The sequence below is a fragment of the Tenrec ecaudatus genome, chromosome 4 (genome assembly GCF_050624435.1).
Source record: "Tenrec ecaudatus isolate mTenEca1 chromosome 4, mTenEca1.hap1, whole genome shotgun sequence".
NCBI classification, from domain to species: domain Eukaryota; kingdom Metazoa; phylum Chordata; class Mammalia; order Afrosoricida; family Tenrecidae; genus Tenrec; species Tenrec ecaudatus.
Genome location: NC_134533.1, coordinates 172,742,012 through 172,760,634, shown reverse-complemented (window position 1 = coordinate 172,760,634; position 18,623 = coordinate 172,742,012). Strand labels below are relative to the sequence as shown.

The window sequence follows — 18,623 nt, the reverse complement described above, 5'->3', positions numbered from 1 at the left end:
GCGTTTTACAGGTAATGACACAGCGGGAGGAAGGGGTCCAGATGGACAGGCTAGAGCCTGCGCGCGATCCTTCTGGCAGGTTTCTCCGGTTCTTGCTGAGGTCTGAAACCGAGGGGGAGAGAGACCGCCCGCGGGACCTTCGTGGGTCCCCAGTGTCCCAGGCCGGGCGGGAGCCGCGGCCGCCCGGGCCCTTCCCGGCACTAACTCGGGCCGGAGGGCGCAGTGGGCGCGCGCGGCCCGCAGAGGGCGCCGCCGCCCCGTCCCTCCGCGCGCCCGCCGCCGCCGCCCGGGCCGCCCACCCCGCGGGCGCGCCTCCCCGCAGTCGGAGCCGCCCGGCCCGGGACGCGCTCGCTCCCCGCGCGCCCACTCCTCAGCCGCAGAGCGACGCCGCCCGCTCCTCGCTCCCGCGCTCGCCCTCGGCCCCCGCGCGGTCGCTGTCCCCGCGGCATCGGGTCCAGCTCGCGCCCGAGCGCAGGGAGCCGGCCCGCGGAGCCTCGGGGCCGTCGGCGGACCGCCCGCGCGCTCGGCGCCCGGCTCCGGGCAGAGGGGAGGGCGGCGGTCGGCTGGGGATGGGCGGCCCGGCGGCGCGGCCGGGCGCCGGGGGGCTCTGCGCGCTGCTCCTGGCGCTGGTGGTCGCGGGGACCCCCGCGGGCGCCTACAACCTGGACCCGCAGCGCCCCGTGCGCTTCCAGGGTCCTGACGGCTCCTTCTTCGGCTACGCGGTGCTGGAGCATTTCCACGACAACACGCGCTGGTGAGTGTCCCCGCGGGGCCCGACCCCGGCCCGCTGTCCCCGGGCCCCCCGCCGCCGCCGCCTTTCCGGCCCCGGCCACGCCGCCGTCCCGAGGGGCCGATTTAAATGTCTCCGCGGCGCGCTGCTCGGCCGCGGGGGGAGGCGCGGAGGAGGCAGGGCGCCGGGAAGCCGGGTCTCCAGCTCGGAGTGCGACCCGGCCGGCCCAGCCGGGAGACCCGGGGGAATTGGCTCCGGGCCTGGCAGATCGACCCCGCTGAAGTCTCCCGCTGGCCGCCGAGGAACTCCGCCCCGCCGATCGGGGCCGTCCCGGGCCGGGTCAGCATCCTGACCACGCATCGGGTTTGACTTCTCTGGCCCCGCAGCGCACTGGAAGTGCAGTGGCCCCGGGAGTGGATGGGGTGGGTTAGGGCGCAGGGAGGCGAAGTGGGGCTCACAAGGACCCAGGGTTGGGGAGGCGGGGAGGTGCGTTGGAACTCAGAGAGCCCTCCATGCTATGGACGCAATGCTGAAGGGTGCTTTGGGGGAGCAGCCTGGCCTCATCTCATGGGGGACCCCAAACCTGGAGACACGTCCTAGAAGCGTTAGGAGAGGATTGGGTAGCTTTTTGAAGACGTCCTGGAGTCTAGTTGCTCCCGAGTTGAGCGCCCTCCCAAAGGGTGGCTCTGCAGAAAGCTAGCAGTAACTGAAGAAAGAGAAGCCCCGCTTCAGATGAAGGTGGTGACTTCCCGGAGCACCCCGCAGGACCAGAAGGAACGACCAGTTCCCACTGTCATTGTCCACTGCCTCTTCAGAGCGTTGGACTGGGTAGTTCCTCCATCCAAGCTCTCGCCCCAGTGGGAACACAGGTGACATCCAGTCCGGGCTTGGTTTTCTTCTGGAGGCAAGCAGCGGGCATTGCTGAGAGGGCTGGTTCTACCATTGGACAGAGGTCGATGGAAAAGGGTGGTTTGTGGAGCCCAGTACTGAAACATTCTCGGAAAAATAGTGGGGACTGCGTGGCCTGCCAGCCCATTAACAGTCATGGTGTTTAGGAGCGTCGCTCCAAGAGACCAGCTTTTAAAAGTCCCCCTGTTCTTACCATTTCTCTGGGTTGCTGAGCTTAATGCCAGACTGGTTTTGGCTTTTCCTATCACACTCAGGCCCCCAGGGGAGTGTGGACCTGGTAGGGAGCTCAACCTGGGCAGACCAGGCAGTGAACACAGCCCCCAGCCTTTCCCTGGGGGTTTCCAGACCAAGCACCCAGCACGTGGAAAGAACTGTCAAAAACAGAAAGGCTGCTTGGGCAGAGGGCTGCTGGTGCCCTCTGGGGTCGCCCACAGTGAAGCAAGCACTGGGATGGGGGGGCAGGGGCAACTGAGGGTGTCCAGGGTCCTTTACGTGCAGGAGGGAGAGGTGCCAGGACCTCCTCCCCTGGTCTGGATGGGTAGAGCCAAGAGGGAATCTAATGTTCAGGCTGCTTTGAGTCTCTCGCTCTTGTTTCTGTCTGTCTCGGTTCTCTCTCTCCACACTAGTTCAGGGGATTTGGCAAGTACAGGAACAGACTACCAGGCTTAAACACAGGGAGGGTTGTGGGACTGGGTAGTAGTATTGGTGCAGGGCCAGTGGGTGGAGGACAGGCATTCCAGGTGCCTTGGCTCCTCGCCAGTCCTCCCTGCTTCTGATAGACCCAGCGCCTCTTTGTAGTGGGGGCCCTTCCCCATGCCCTCTGAATGACCAACTACTCGCTACCGAAATCGCCCCAAAAGGAATCGTCCCCTCCCATCCATTGCTGTCAGTTTGACTTGTGATTAGCTGCTGTTAAGTTGGCCCCCAACCCATGGGGACCCCTGACTCATGGGGTCCTGAGACTCATGCTGATGCCCGCCCCTCGCTGTGGAACAAGATGCGGGGCTGCAGATTGGACCCCTGTGATCTCAGGGGTTTTATTGGCTGAGTTTTGGAGGTAGATTTTTTGGAAGTCGATTTAGAACCCAGACTTCTTAGTTTTCCCTCGTCTGGAAGGTTTCCTGAAACCTGCTCACCGTCAGAGCAACCTGCAAGCTCCCACTGACAGATGAACTGGGGCGGTGTGTGGGGGGGGCGGGGAGGTGTGGTGGTGGCGGCGGCGTATACATGAGGTGCACTGGCCGGAAAAGGGGTCTTGGGCATGGGAGGCAAGGATTCTGCCATTGGATCCTCAATGTCCTCTAGTTTTGTCTTTAAGTTTTCCTTTTCTTTGTGCTTTCTGTATCCTTCCATCTTTTGTTTCCAATCCCTGCCCCCTTTTTCTTCCCCGAATAACCCTTTCTTGCCTTTAGAACATGACTGTTCTTTCCTGCCGACTGTGTTGTTCAGTCTTGGAAAGGTGACCTTCCCAGGAAGAGACTTCCACCGTCTCCTTCAAACAAAACACTCATGGCCATCGAGTGGGTGCCGACTCATAGCAACTCTACAAGACAAGGACGGCTGCTGTGACTGTTTACGGGAGGAGAAAGCCCTGTCTTTCTCCTGAGGAGAAGCTGGTGGGTTTGAACTGCTGACCTTATGGTAGTGGCCTGATGCATAGCCACTGCACCACCAGGGTTCCTGATTCCCTCTTTCTTGACGTTCCCAGTGACTGACTTACTAGGAGGCTGATGAAGTTGAAGGAGCCCTGGTGGTGTAGTGGTTACTCATTGGGCTGCTAACCATAGGTCAGCAGTTCAAAACCACCAGCTGCTCCTCAGGAGAAAGACAGGGCTTTCTACTCCTGTGAAGAGTTAGAGCTGCCTTGGGAACACATGGAGACCGGTCTACCTTGCTGTGAGTCAGCACCAACTCGATGGTCGTGAGTGTTTTGCTTGAAGGAGACCGTGGAAGTCTTCCTGGGAAGGCCACACTGCTAAGTTCAAAGCCACCAGATGAGGCTTTCTTCTCCTGTAAAGAGTTAGTGTGAGAAACCCACAGGGCAGCTCTACCCTTCCCTCTAGGGTGGCTAGGAGTCAGAATCGAGTCCGTGGTCGTGAGTTTGAGACGAAGCTAAGGCAGGAGTTTGAAATGCAGCAAATCCCCTCAACTGCCTAGGTCCCTGCCAAGACGGTGTGCCTAATTTTGTACTCATCTGTTACATTTTTACTTTGATTAAACATAACCTCACCAAATTGATATGCTCCAGGCCCTCTGGAGTCTGGGTTACTTAGCTGTCAACTCTAGAGATGACTGATGGTCCTAGTGACCCATCATTCGTCTCCTCCTCCCAAAGACTACATAGGTTGTTTCGAGTTATTCACGATGATCAACAACAGCTGGAGTAAGCATCCTTCCAACTGGATCCTCACAGACATCCTTAATTATTTCCTTGAACTAAATCCCAAGGCTAAGGCTTGTTGGGTCAGAGAGGATGGGGCCTCTGGGGCATTTTCTCTGTGACACCAAAGTGCCCATAGAGCCAAAGTGGGCATGTTAGAGACATTCATGAACTCACTCGGCCCGAAGTCCGGGAGCCCCTTACCAAAGGGCTCTGGTACAAACCCACAGGACCCAGGCCCATGGCATCAACAAACTCACAGGGACCCAGTAGGCTGTGTGAGACTTTGTCCATCTTTCCAGTGAGGGAGCAGGCAGTCTCCTCTTTCATGAAGGCGAGCTGCAAACATCTAAATGAGAGCGGGAGGTATGGCAGGAAAGGGAAAAAGGATATGTTGAAACCTTGAAAGGAAAAGAGGACCAAGGTAATTAGACCTTGTACCTGTGCCTTTCTTCTTGAGGAGGAAGGACTCTTTGGCTCTTCAATTCAGAATTTTGTGGTTTCATTGTTTCATGCTGATCAATCACCCCTAATACATATGAGAGGTTGTGTTGATGAATGGCTAGGCCTGGAAGGAATGTGCTGGAAAGGTCAGGGTCAGACTCTGGCAGTGTGGAATACGAAGGTGGATGAACTGAGGGGACTCTGTGTTAAGGGAACTCCGGTGCCTACTCTGAAGCATATGTATGTTGTGTGTTTATGTGTGTGTGTGTGTGAAATTAGTACCTCCTCTCCATTCCCATAAGGGGCTCTGGTATCACTTTGGGTAATCATTGGACTGTTAACTAACCGCAAGGTCAGTGGTTTAAACTTACCAGCCGCTTCATGGGAGCAAGATGAGGCCATCTGCTCCCATAAAGAGTTACAGCATTAGAAACCCTATATAAGGTCGCTACGGAATAGACTCAATGGCAGTGGATTCAGGGGTGGGGTGGGGGAGGGCAGGGCACAATCTACTTTTATAATCTTGTTTCACCAAGCCTGGTGACTCTGAGTCCAGCTTCTGCAGTGGTATCACACTGAGAAGGGAGCCCTAGGCCAGCCTCTTTCAGCAGGCTAGGCTTGAGTTGTCCCTGTGGCCCCCTGGTCTGGGTGGACCAGAACATCCTGGGCAGGGTCACAGATAATGTTTTGCCAACTTGGATAGCCACAATCAAGTGACTCGGTTTCTTCTTTTCCATCAACCCAGAGGGTGTCTGCGGAGCTTCCTCTCCTCCCCTCCTCCCTCCCCGGGTCTTTGGGGTGTCTTTGAACCGCAGCGGTGGGTGCCAGGGACATGGACAAAGCTGATTTCTGTCCCCCTCCCATAGACACGGGCTGGTTTCTCAGCTGCAGGCTGACAGCTGTAACACCCTGTGTTATAAATAAATGCAGTGGCCGGCTGCTGTCCAGGCTCTCAAAGCTAGCTGCTTCCCACCGGTCCTCCCTGCCCCTCAGCACTGGGATCGGAAGTGCTTGGTGTATTGGCTTCCTCTCTGGTGATGCACTTCCTGCCCCATCTGGGAGATGGTCAGACACACATGCATGCATAAGTGCACACACACACACACACACACACACACACACACACACCACGGCTGTGCTCTCAGTCAGGTAAAGAGTAAATGCTCAGAAACGGAAGGGGCCCCAGGTGTCTGTCGTTGTCAAGGTTGTCCGAGCAGCCTTCAGGGAAGGGTAGGTTGCAGGGAGGCGCCCCACCCAGAGGGAGAGCAGTGTCTTCTGTTTGCATTAAGGCTGAGCCTGAAAAGAAGAAGCCACACCGTTTTGCTGCACAGCCTAGTCCTGTGGCGACTGATTAACCAGATGCATCGCGGTTGGCATCACCGTGAATAAACATGAACCGAGAGTGAGCGCACAGTTCCTCACACACACATTGCCCATGTTTTCCGTGCTTGAAGCTATACGTGGCTGGTGGTTTCCACGCTGGACGGCACCGAATGGTTCTGTTCTTGCGGAAGGTGTGGTTAAAGGGAGTATTTTAAGGGAAAGAGAAATACAAGAAGAAAAAGCCATCCTTAGCATAGATGAGTATTAAAACAGGGGCGGGGTGCTTAACCTTAACGAAAGTGTAATGATGGGCTCTCATTTCCTCTGGGAGCTCAAGAAGGAAACATTGGGTCCCAGTCTGAGACCAAGAAGGTTATTTCTTGCGGCCTCAGAAACCAAAGCCCTTGAGTGGATTCTGACTCTTAGTGACCCTCTAGAACAGAGACTGTCACTCTGTACAGGATAGGAAGCCCCATCTTTCTCCTGCAGAGAGCTGGTGGTTCTGAACTGCTGACCTCGCGGTTTGAAGGCCAGTGCATCAGGGAGAGAGGGGGATACTGTGGGTTCCTGTGTGGGAGAGGCTTGTCCTGGGGCAGCCACAGCTTGTTCAGAGGGGCAGGAGGAAAACCCTGTGGTGGTAGAAAGTTCTAGGTGGGGGAATCCTAAGATCACAAGAGTGTTCCAGGGGCTGGCCTTTTGTTGTCCTGACTGCTCATCTTTGAGCGCACACCCAGAAAGCGTGGTGGTGCCCCTGCCCCTTCTCAGAACCTTTATGGTGGGGGTCTTTGCTGACTCCTCCTGCCCCCTGCCAGGCTTTTTTTTGTGTGGGGGCGGGCATTGTCACTCCAACCCCCAGTCTGGATCTTCAGGACATGGTGCTGTCAGAACTCATTCCTGCTTCTCCCTTGCCCTGCCTTCTCAAGCTTTCTGGAAGGGATGCTTTGTTTGTAAGACCTGAGTTCAGAGGCGGTTGGTGTGGGAGGGCTTGGGGGTACCCTGAGGGCTGCTTCCAGCTATTCCTCTGAAGCTCTTTAGAAACTGGTGAGGGTGCTGTTTCCTGATCTACTGCTGCACACCCAGCTGAGGGCAGCGCCTGATCACTTGCCCACCCCAGGGAGCTTCCAGAGCAGAAGACAGCTCTGCTCAGCAGGTCCTTACTGGCCAGTGTGAGCCTGTGAAGGTCCAGGCTGCAGCCAGCCCCAATGCCCTGTGACGTGTTGCTGCATCTCCTCCAGATAACTTCTACTGTGATTTGTCTGGGGGTGGAAAATGTTGCTTTTACATTTCTCAAAGGCAGCCAAGATGGTCTCTGAAATAATTTGCTTTCAAAGGAGTTGCATGTAACTTAGAAGGAAGGAAAAAACAAAACAGAACAGCTAAATATGAAACCCAATCAGCCAGTCTTTGTCAGGGTGTTTCAGAACACAATATATATTCTGCAGTTGAGTCTTTGCACCAGCCTGGTGAGTGGTGCTCAGGTGTCAAGGAACCGAAGTTAAACAGGATTCTCTGCCTGGTCTGAAGTGGCCCTCTGACATAGGGGTCGGTGCCCATCTGAGTCTGTTCAAGCCAGAGAAGTGCTCCTGGCGGTGTTGGGGATGAATGGTGGTAAAGCACTCACTCACCTGCTAACCAGAAGGTGGGCAGTTTGAACCCACTACCTGCTCTTCGGGAGAAAGATGCCGCAGTCTGCACCCCTAAAGTTTTACAGCCTTGGAGAGCGAGTGGGGCAATCCTACCCTGTCTTACAGCACTGCTATAAATTGGAATAACCCGACATCTATAGGTTTGCTATTTCAGTTTAATGTCTGTGTCAGTCTGTCCTGCTGAGGTGGCTTGCATGTTGCCATGATGTTTGGATGTTATGTCACGATATTTCAAATACCAGGAGTGGTACCCAGGAAGGCAGGTCTCAGCAGTTTCCAAACTAAGACAGACTAGGAAGAAAGGCCTGGTGTTCTACTTCTAAAAATTCTAAAAATCTGTAAACTCAACTCACTGCTGTCTAGTCCTGGGGGTGGCAAACCTTTGAGGGGCAGAGCCAATCCTGTCCCTCAGAGCAATTTAAAAATTATTTGAGAGCCATAGTATATATTTACCAATCAAATCACTATTATCCAAATAATATCCTTTAAATGAAACCATGAGTTTTATTTCCATTTTCAATTTTACTTAAGAGCTGCAGGTATGTCCTGGAGGAGTCACATTATGGCTCAGGAGCCTCAATTTGCCCACCCCTGGTCTAATCGATTCTGACTCCCAGTGACCCTATAGGACAGGGTAGAACTGACCCTTGGGTTTCTGAGACTGTAACTCCTTATGGGAGTAGAAAGCCTCCTCTTTCTCCTGCAGAAAGGCTGGTGGTTTTGAACTGCCGACCTTGAGGTTAGCAGCCCAATGTGTAACCTGCTACACCACCCAATGAAAAGCCTATGGATCACAACAGGGTATGGTCTGATGTCCTGCTGGAAAAAGAGCGCTCTATTCAAGGAGGCACTCCGTGTACCCAGTGATCCAAATGTGCAGGTGAGCTCATTAACAGTCGTGAACATGGTGTAGGACTCAACATGTTAAGAGCCATGAACATGGCGTAGGACCGAACGTGTTAACGACCTTGAGCATGGCATAAGCCTGGGCCAAGTTTCCAGCTACTGTATGGAGGAAGCAGGACTGGGCAGGGAGGGAGGGGTGCACCCCCGGATGCAGATCGGACCCCATCTCAGCCCTCAAGGGAGGCAGGCAGTCTCCCCACTTTCCCTCCAGCTTCAGCGCTTTGCCGGGGCTGAGAGCCCCGCCAATGCAGCGGGTCCTGCAGGGGCTGCAGCAGGAGGCTGAGGCTGACTGCGCTGGGCGATGCAATGCAGCACCAGTGCCCCCCCTTGGAGCCCGGATGGACTGAGCTGCAGCCAGAGCTTGAGGCAGGCGGGGCCTCATTGTACCTTTGCTCCCCCTTGTTGCACTCAGCACATGGTTTTAGGGTCGCATGGGGGCTGTTGGAACGGACCCACTACAGCGGACCCCAGAGTGCTGGTATCAGCAGACTCAGAGGGTGTGGGAGTCCCAGGTGAGGGAGTGGCACCTGTCCAAGGGCCACCAGGTGCTGGTGAGCGCCCACTAGAGGGGCCAGCAAGATGGTGCACCGAACCCGGTGAACCATAAACTTTTTAAGCAAGCAAGTTTGGCGACCCCCCCCCCCCATACAGACTAGTCTTTTACTGTGATCTTCCTACTGGGATAGAAGGGAGACTTAAGAAGTGGAAGTGAGTCCAAGACCCAGGAAAATTCTAGAGCAGTGGTTCTCAACCTGTGGGTTGCGACCCCTTTGGGGGTTGAACGACCCGTTCACAGGGGTCACCTGATTCATAACAGTAGCAAAATGACAGTTATGAAGTAGCAACGAAAATAATTTTATGGGTGTGGGGGGCGGTTACCACAACGTGAGTAAAGGGCCTCAGTAATTTAAAGGTTGAGAACCGCTGCTGGATTCTAGAGTCTGAAACCACAAGCTTACTAGGTCCCCAGAACCTTTTCCTTCCCGCTCCCCACTTCCGCTTTCCATCAGTATCCTCTTCTTCCTCTCTCCTTTCTCCTCCCCCTCCTCTTCCTCTTGTCCCCCTTCCTCTCTTCCTCCCCCTCCTCTAACCCTCCCTCCACTCCATCCCTCTTTCCTTCCTTCCCTTCCCTCCCCCTCCCCTTCCTCATCTTTCTCCCTCCCCCTTTCTTTCCTTCCTTCAGTTTTGAGAGCAGAAAGCATTTTTGTTGTGAGTTTCCCGGGGTGGGGTAAACAGTTGCTGGACGTTCCCAGAGGTGCCTCAGTAGAAAGATCTGTCAGTCTGCGTCCGAAAAACCAGCCGTTGAAAACCCCCTTCTGCACAGTTCCACTGGGGCACATGAGAGGTCGTCGGGGGTCAGCAAGTCGAAAGAAAAAGCAGTGCGTTCCAGTCGGCAGAACAACAGTTAGCCAAGCCCCTCCGACTCACTCCCTGCTCGGTACTGTCCAACTCCCCACAATTCCCTCCTGTGGACCGACCCCGGGTCCCAGCAGCTCCCTGAGCCTCCTTTCCTTTGCCTTGCTAAGCAGAGTGGACGGCAGAGCCAGGCTTCATCCTCAGCTGGCGGGCCTTGGGCCTGGACCTTTGTCCCCCAAACTCGACTGCCTCTCAGATCAGGCATTTGAGTGTGGGGCTTGCATGCCCCCCAGAGCCCTGTCTTTGAGGTTCTGTCCTGCCCGGTTTTGCTGGAAAAGTTTTGGAACTCCCCCCCACCCCAGGCCATTCTTTGTAGGTGCTCTCTCGTGATTCACTTGCTACCTGTAGGGAATGTGAGAGGTCTTTCTGCTTTCTTGGTGGAGCCCCTTGATCCCTGTGTGGCCGGTGGACTCTCAGGGACATTTGCAGGGCCCCCTCCGACGTGTTAAGACAGAAGGGTCTAGGAGAGACAGGTATTCCTGAATATCCCGTGTGTCCACCCTAGCCTCTAGGGCCCACTTTTGCTCTCATTTCCCCATCCGTTTTGTTGCCCTGCCGTGCACCCCCACTTATTTAAGAAGCTCTGCTTGGAGAGCAGATGGCCGATGTAGCCCTGGTGGCCGCTCCTCGACTGTGTCTCTATGAAGCAGCCGTTGTCAGGCTCTCTGTGCCCGTGGCTGACAGGATGTGAGAGAGGAGCACAGATGTCTCCAGATATCTGAACATAAAAGGGCCCGGGTCTAATCTCCAGCTCAGTGCCTCCGTTGATGTGTTTAAGACTCTCCCACCCTTTCCCCCAGTGACTAGGGAAAAACTGCCTCACTGCGCACAAAGCCACCTTGCTGGTGTGTAGCAGACACCCAAAGGCAGGGCTGTGCAGGGTGGTGCAGGCTCTCGGCACCTCTTCTGTACCAGGGTGGGTCCCAGAGAGAAGTCCCAGCCTTGGGAATGGGCCTTTCCTGCCAGATCCGGGCTGTCCGTGGTGAGAGGCGGCCATATTGGGGGCTCCAACATCAGCCGCCCCTACCCCGCTAGCCTGCCTTCCTCACCCCCACTGAGGAGCTGTGGGCGCATGGCAAGTGACAATAGCTGTTCGCTCTTCTGTCAGAGGTAGTAAGAGTCGTTCTTCCACCAGGCGGGTGAGGACGGCTACGAAGATAACAGGCACTTGATGCATGTGAGGAGCCACTTCCATTGAAAGGAGCCCAGCGTTGTTGTGCTGCACTGGGCTGCTAACCACAAGGTCATCAGTTTGAAACCACCAGCTCCGAGAGAGAGAAAGGCAAGGCTTTCTGCACCTGTAAAGAGTGACAGTCTTGAAGACCTACCCTGTTCCTTCGGGTTTTTAGGAGTCGGAATCCACTTGATGGCAGTGAGTGAGTTTCCGTTTCTATCATTAAGGAACCTGGCGGCTCAGTAGTGGGTCACACGAACCTCCAACCACCCACAGGAGACAGTGAGACTTTCTGTTCCCATGGAGACGTACAGCCTCAGAAACCCACACGGGCAGGTCTGCCCTATCCCATAGTGGCCTGCTGAGTCTGAATCGCCTTGATGGCAGCGAGTTCTAGTATAACTTGGATCTGACTTTCAAACATCTGTCTCCTGATACTGATTATTCATTTTTATCTGGACTTGATCCGCTAAAAGAGTTTGCACTCACTTGTTCATTCGCTCATTTATCGAATGTTGGCGTGCCTGACTGAGTTCAAGGAGCCTAGTGGCACAGTGGTTAAGCACTTGCCTGAGAACGGAAAAGGCAGCCCTTTGAGTTGCTGTACAGGAGGAAAGACCTGACAGTCTGCTCTTGTCGAGGTGGCCAGGAAAGCCCCGGGGGAAGTTCTGCTCTGTTAGCTAGGTCACCAAGAGTCAAGATCAGCTTGGGGGCCCATGATGACATCAGCACAGACTACAGAGGTGATTGAACTCTTCTTTCAGATCAGGCCTTGAACACTTTACTCTCACCATACCTAAGTTGGCTCATTTAATCCGAGGCCATGGGGCGGTGGATGCTACATCTGTCCTGCTCTTCCTTCTGTTGGTTCTTGCAGAGGCTTGAGGTGGGTGTGAGGCCACCCAATTAAGGGAAGCTCTGGCTCCCATCTCAGGCTCTTGGTAAATCAGGAAGGCAGGTCTGTAGTTGAAAAGGGTGGTGATGTCTGTAAGGATTTAGACATCCTTACATCCTTAAGGAGGAGGAGATGGAGATGGGAGGATGGAGATGGGAGGATGGAGATGGAGATGGGATGAGATGCTGCAGGTGATGAAGATGAAGTAGTAAATGTAAAATACCAACTTATTTGTTATGGAGAAGACAATCCTAAGAAGCCAACAGCAAGCCTGGAAGGCTTTTCCTCGGGTATACCAGAGGAGAACTTGCCACCCTCTGGGTGAGACCATTCTTCCCTCAAGACTCCTCCCCACCCCTACCCCGACCTCGCCACCTGCATGTTGGACCCTGTTGAAAGCTTTTGTCCTGGTTGCTGGTGAGATTCCTCAGAGGGACAGAAAGGAGACTGGTTATCTTGTTCTGCTCCTGGGGGTTTCCTGTTCACTCCGTGCTCACAGTCCTTTTGCCACGCCTCCTCTAGCAGCTGCACCCCCTCAGTGCCTTTGCCAAGACCTGAGCCCCTGGGTAGAGCACTGACTTCTGAGGACCCTCTACTCCCTGACAGGGTGATGGCAGGGAGGGGCATGTTGCCTTTCCAAGGTGGGATGCAGTCTGCACCCCTGTTTCCTGGGTGGGCACGGAACTCCACAGTGTTTCCTGGATCACACCCCTTTCTTGACCCTTCTTTACTCCAGCCTAGGCTGCTGTGGTGGGTGATGGGCTGCTAACCGCAAGATCAGCAGTTCAAAACAACCAGCATCTCTGTGGGAGAAAGATGGGACTTTCTACTCCCATAAAGAGTTACAGTCTTGGAAACCCACAGGGGCAGCTCTCCCCTGTCCTATAGGTCGCTGTGAGTCAGCATTGACTCCAGGCTGAGTTTGAGGGACCCATGGTGCTGGTATGGGAGTGACGGGAAATGGCAGAAATAACAATGGCTGTCATCGTTTTGGGATGCCAGAAGTCGGCACAGCGAGTCCAAGTCATTGGCCAAGGTTATCCAGCAAGTGTATTGCAGGGGTTTGAACCCTAGAGGGTTGACTATGGAACCCCTGCCTTATGCACCATGGTGCAAGCTAATCTGGCTCCTGTCAGGTTGCTCTGCTGGCCCCCTCCAAGCTCTTGCCCCAGAGCCCTAGGGAGAAAGGAGAGACACCTGGATTCCTCCTGTTTGAGCTCTTCTCTCAGTTCTTGGGGGATGAAAGATCCTACCCTACTCTCTTGCAAGTCAGGTCCCCAAAGCACTTAGCTGTCTGCCCTTACCTTGTATGTCTCTCCCCAGCTACATGGTACATTTGTTTTTAGCTTTGTTTTAAAGACAACGAAACTGAGGTAGGGTTGGAAAACCTGGGGAACTTTCTCAAGGTCATACATTGAGAGAGAGGCTGTCCCAATGCTAGGTGTGAATGGTCTTTTAGGATTCTTTCTTCTATCCACTACAACTCTCTCATGTTAGAGCTCTCAGTAAGTTTGTGGACCGGGTATATCAGCAGAAAGGAAGGAGGAGAGTAGGTAGCTAGAGGAGTCATAGGAATAGTTCTCAGCTGTAGAGTTGGATTTTGGGATCGAACTTGGAAGCAATGAATGAGTGATGGTGGTACCACAGCCTGGTTCCTTTCAGAAGGGGCATGCCTCCTCTTAATGATGTGTCTACTGTCTGTTTCAACAATACTGATGGCCAACAAGCCACCCTAAAACCCTGTGCTCCAAACACCTCCTGTTTATTAGCTCATGGTTCTATGGTTGGCAGTTGGGTGGGTTCAGCCGGATGGTTCTTCTGCTCTCAGCTGGGCTCACTCATGCATCTGTAGGCAGCTTGAAGGTGGGGATGATGCACAATTACCACTGCTTCATGCGTCTCTCATCCTCTGCAGGTTAGCTTGGCCTTGTATACCTGACAGGCTGGGAAGGGTACCAAGAAAAATCTTCAAGGCTAGGCTTGAAAGCCAAATCTTGCTCTTTCTGCTATATTCTGTTGGTCAATGCAAGGTATAGGCTGAAGGAAGAGAGGGAAAAAGCACATTCTAGTTATTATTATTGATGGGAAAGGCTACCATTCACATTGAAAAGGGCGTGGATATAGGAGGATGGAGAATTGTGGCCACATTTGCAATCGTCTATTGGTGATACAAGCATCCTGGCCACCTCAGGATTCCGATACTCAGCTGAAGGTCTTCACAAATTTCTGTCCAGCACACCAAGAAAGGGTCCAGTGTTTTAAAGACCTGTGAGCTCTTGGCAAGGAGTGGAGCAGGGAGAAGTTGGGGCCGAGGCAGTTGACTTACTGCCCAGCATTCTAACAGCTTGTGAACACTTCCTTTGTACGGGGGACTGTGGTAGGTGCTTTATAAACATCACGTCTTCAAACCTTTCAAGAACCCCTGATTAGGTGTAGACTTTTCCCCTCCTGTTTCACGGAAGAGGAAAACCGAGGTTCAGAGTAGTTCAGGAACTTGTGCAGAGTCACACAAGCTTGTCAATCTTAGAAGCGGGATTTGAACTCAGTGTCCTTGTCAGTGTTCCTGATACTTCATCATCCGGATGATCTTGTCCTCCAAGTTAAGAATCTGGATGGAATTATTAATTCTAAAACCCTAGGAAGAAATACCTATCCGTGACTCAGCACCGGGAGCCTCAGTTTCTCCATATGTAGAATGAGAAGCCTTCCCGGTTCCCCATCTCCCATGAGCAAGTGTGGGGTTCCTCAGGCAGTGAGGTGTCCACCCTGTGCCATCGGAGGGGCTCCCCTGACACCAGCTGTCCCTCTGCTCAAGCCCTGCCCTTTCCTGCCCAGCCAGGAATGTGGGGCCATTCCTGGAGCTTCACCACAGGAGACACACAGTGATTGAATTCAGCTCTTGTAACCCAACTGTGGCTCCCAGGGGAAGCATTGGCTTCCGGATCAAATGCATGAAAGCAAATCTAATGGGCTTAAGGTTTTTAATCCCCAGTTGTTGTCCTGGGCCTGACTGTAATTTCGCTTGAGGAATCCTGGCTGTGGCTTAGGGGAGAGGGTGGGAGGGAGCCTTCCAGACATGGTCAGTTGAGAGCTTTCCTCCTGGAAGGCCACTGTGGGCCCACTCGCTCTAGCCCTGCTCTGTGGGAAATCGGAAATCTGCCTGCGGATTGTTCTCAGAACAGGAGAGCTAGGCTCAGAACAGGGAGGTGGCCAGAATGGAGGCTTTGCCTCCAGCTGCATGACACACAGGTCAACTGAGGAAATGACTGTATTGGAAAAAAAATGGTGCTATAAACAGCTCAACACAGGACATTTATATGTAGGACATTTAACCTGTCACAATAGGGACTGAACGGGCCAGGAAAGAGCACACCCTTGCACTTGGGCACCGAGTAACCTGCAGGGACACTCAGCACATTATCCAACACCTCTGGGTAAATGCAGACAGGGCTTCGAGCGTTTGCCGCTCCACCCCAGATGCACTGGGCACATACGAATCACCTGGGGTTCTTGCTAAATGTAAAGTTCGATTCAGTGTCTTTGGGGTAGACATGCAAATTCTCAGCCATCAGGGGACTGAACCAGATGGAGTTTGGGGTCAAAGACACACAAAACTGCCTGGCAGGATTGTCCCAAGAAAGAAATCAGATAACTCACGGACTTCCCACGTACCTTCAGTGGGCAAGGGACAGATTGCCCCTCCATTCCCAAATAGGCGAGTGAACTATTCATTAAAAGAGACCTCTGCTTAAGAAGCCGACTGCGATTCTTTTGGGGCTACTGGAGACTGATGGGGGTCAGTTCTAAACTGAAGCCTATCTTTTGACATAACGGAGCTTCCAAATCAGTCATAAGCTTTCAGGCTGCCCACTGCGTCTCCTGTCGGTTTCTTCAGGAGATAGCCTATTATGTACACTTTAGAGAGAGGATCCTCATTCCCCACTGGCCTCCTTTTCCTCCTCTTTAAAATGCAGGGTGTTGATTGGGATGGGCTTGGGTGAATGTGTACACAGTGGAAGTGTCAGTATCCCTCCTAGAGCTACTTACTGTGAAGATTAAATACTGCCTCACATGAGCGGAGCCTAGTCCCTGCCCACCGTTGAGTGCCTAAGCCATGCTGTGCTTCAGGTAGGCATTTGATTTGGGCATGAATTATGCCCTGCTCAACCTTGGCACTAGCTTTGGGGCGCAGTGCCTTGGAGGTAAGCTCTCTAGGGTCCACTGTTGACTTGATTGGCCTGCAGATTGTTGTCTCTGAACCTTGACCAGTGGTCCTGTCTGAAATTTCCAGATGGAGGATGCCAATTTGGGAGGCTCATTAGAGGAAGAGCGTGGAGTTTCTTGTGGCTATTTCCCTCCCTCTGTCCATCAGGAAGGGTGCCCTGCGGGTGCTGTGGATTAGGCGTCAGGCAGCTAACTGCAAGACAGGTGGGCAGTTCAAACCCACCAGCTGCTCCCAGGGAGAATGACGAGGCCGTCTGCCTGCTAAGGTGCCCAGCTTCGGAAACGCCACTTGATGTCAGAACTGACCCGATGGCAGTGAGCGCGGCTTGGCGAATATAACACGCTAAGAACTGCAGCGTTCTGAGTGAATGAGCAGATTCTAAATTGACCCTGAAGTTTTTATTCCCCCACCCACTTGGGTGGGATAGGAGAACCTCGCGTTCATACCGGCCCCCAAATGAGTATGATCCTTCTTCATCAGTGGAGGTACTTACTGCGCACGTTTGTCCTGGTGGCGCCGTGGTTACACTTTGGGCTGCCAACTGCAAGGTCAGCTCAAAGCCGTGCAGTGGGAGACGGACAACGCCTTCTACTCCCGTAAAGAGTTACAGCCTCGGGAATCCACAGGGGCCGCTCTACCCTGTTCAAGAGGGTCCGTGAGTCGGCATCGACTCGATGGCAGAGTTTGGTTTGGAGTCACCTGGGGCCTTATTAAAAGGTGGGTTGGGGATGGGGCAAGGGTCTGCCTTTCAGTCTTGCTCGTGGGTGTCCTCAATGCTGTTGGTCGGAGGACCACACTTGGCGCCCTCGGGACGGTAAGGCTCAGCTTGATGATTGATTGTAGGGGGCCTGCTGCTGCTGGGGCACCGGGGCCCTTTGATACAGACACCCTCGTGCTGCTGCCCAGAGCGGAGGAACCTCTTGTCAGGGTCTTGTTAGCAGTGAGAGGAGAGGCTGTGGGGGGGCGGGGGTGAGCTGTCGAAGTGGCTGTGATGTCTCTTTCCAACTCGGAGGATAAGGAGAAAGAAAGCAGATGGCATCTTTTCAGTGGCTTGGCTTGCCCTGCACCCTGAGCCCCTGCCTGGAATCTCGCTATCTCTAGGGATCCAACAGGCGAGCAGCCAGGCGAATTAACTTCAGATAGACATGCTCTTTGCACTCGTTAGCCGGCCCCAGGCTGCCTGGCCAGCGGCCTAGGTAAAGAGCTGCATGGGCTTCGGAGGAAGCCACCGTGTCCTGTCAACACACAGATGCTGCCCTGCTCCCAGGCCCCCCAGGAGCGCCCTGCACACGTGCACACACACGGCTGCCTGTCCAGTCCCCCGGCCCAGGATATGGGCAAAGCCCTCTTTTCTGACCACTGATTAGAAGTTTGGGGGGACGGGGGCGGGGGTGGGCAGCCATTGCTGTTAGAGTCATTGTATACCTTGGGTGAGGAAAGAAAAAAAATCACTCAGAAGATCTTGCTTCCACTTCAGGTTTTTTAATTAGTCCCCCCCCCCAAAAAAAAATCAGTGTTTCTACTCCTCTAAAGAGTTTCCATCTGGGAAACTCACGGGGCAGTTCCGCCCTGTCCTATAGGGTGGAGATGAGTCGAGTGGACTCAATGGCAGTGACTTTGAGTCTCGTGTTGACATTTCCGATCATCTGCACCTTTGTGTTGAACAGTTTACTCATCAACCACCCCCCACCCCACCCAAGAGCTGACCCTCCCCCTGTCTGGATTTCTCTTCTTGTGAATGCCTCTCTTCCAGCTTACCCCGTGCAGACCTGTCAACTGTCCAGCCCTTCCTTGATTCCGCCCCTCCCACCCCCCATGAGATTTGGATAGGAACCTGGGGTAGCGGCCCTGACTGAAGTGGCCAGAGCTCTGGTGCACACATAGGGCTCTGTAGAGGAATGGCTAGTGGCTTCTTGTGACCGTTGGCCTGCCCCGGTTGGTGTTTGTGGGATTCCCTTAGCATGAATTGCAAGTGCCTTTTATTCCTTGTGCCTGGAGCTGATGTGAGCGTTTGGAGCCGGTTTGGGGAGAGCTTGCGGACGGTTTCAGCAGTGGGGTGATGGCAAGCTGCTAATTCTTCTCACCTGTGAAAACAGGACTGCCGTTACAGAGAGCCACGCCGGGCTTGCCCCTGTCGGTCTAAAGCTCGGCCCTAGCAGCAAGGGGGACTCAGATCCCGCCATGTGGCTTTCTTCTCCTTCAAGCCGTACTTGGGGGGGGGGGGGTCCGTGGGTATTAAAGATGGTGAATTCGAGCAGCCGAGGACCAGCCTTGCTGCCCTGGGGTGGGTGGCAGAGGCACTGTGGTCTGTCGTGCTTCTGCTTGGGGCTTTTGTTGTGGCCCACCATGAGGACACCACAGAGGCACTAAGTGACCTGGGAGAGCCTGGAGGGATAGCTTCCAGACCATTCCTGAGAAGGGGCAGAGCATCCAGCTGCCCTCATGACGGTGGGGCAGGCTCTTTGGACACCCCGGCCAGGCTGCCTTCTCTGAGCTTCCACACACAGCCTTCAGGACTGACCAAAAGAGGAGCAGCTCCAGCAGGTGGGTCTCCCTGGCTCAAAGATCCCGTGTG

General features: G+C 54.2%; 1 protein-coding gene across 1 annotated transcript in view; it reads left to right on the top strand.

The window, feature by feature from the left end:
• Positions 1-340: 340 nt before the first annotated feature.
• ITGA9 (integrin subunit alpha 9) overlaps positions 341-18,623 on the top strand; it is a 367,262-nt gene continuing 348,979 nt past the window's right edge. The window contains exon 1 of the mRNA XM_075547054.1: positions 341-754. Coding sequence (XP_075403169.1) covers positions 570-754 — 185 coding nt within the window. The 5' untranslated portion in view covers positions 341-569. The remainder of the gene's footprint in view (positions 755-18,623) is intronic.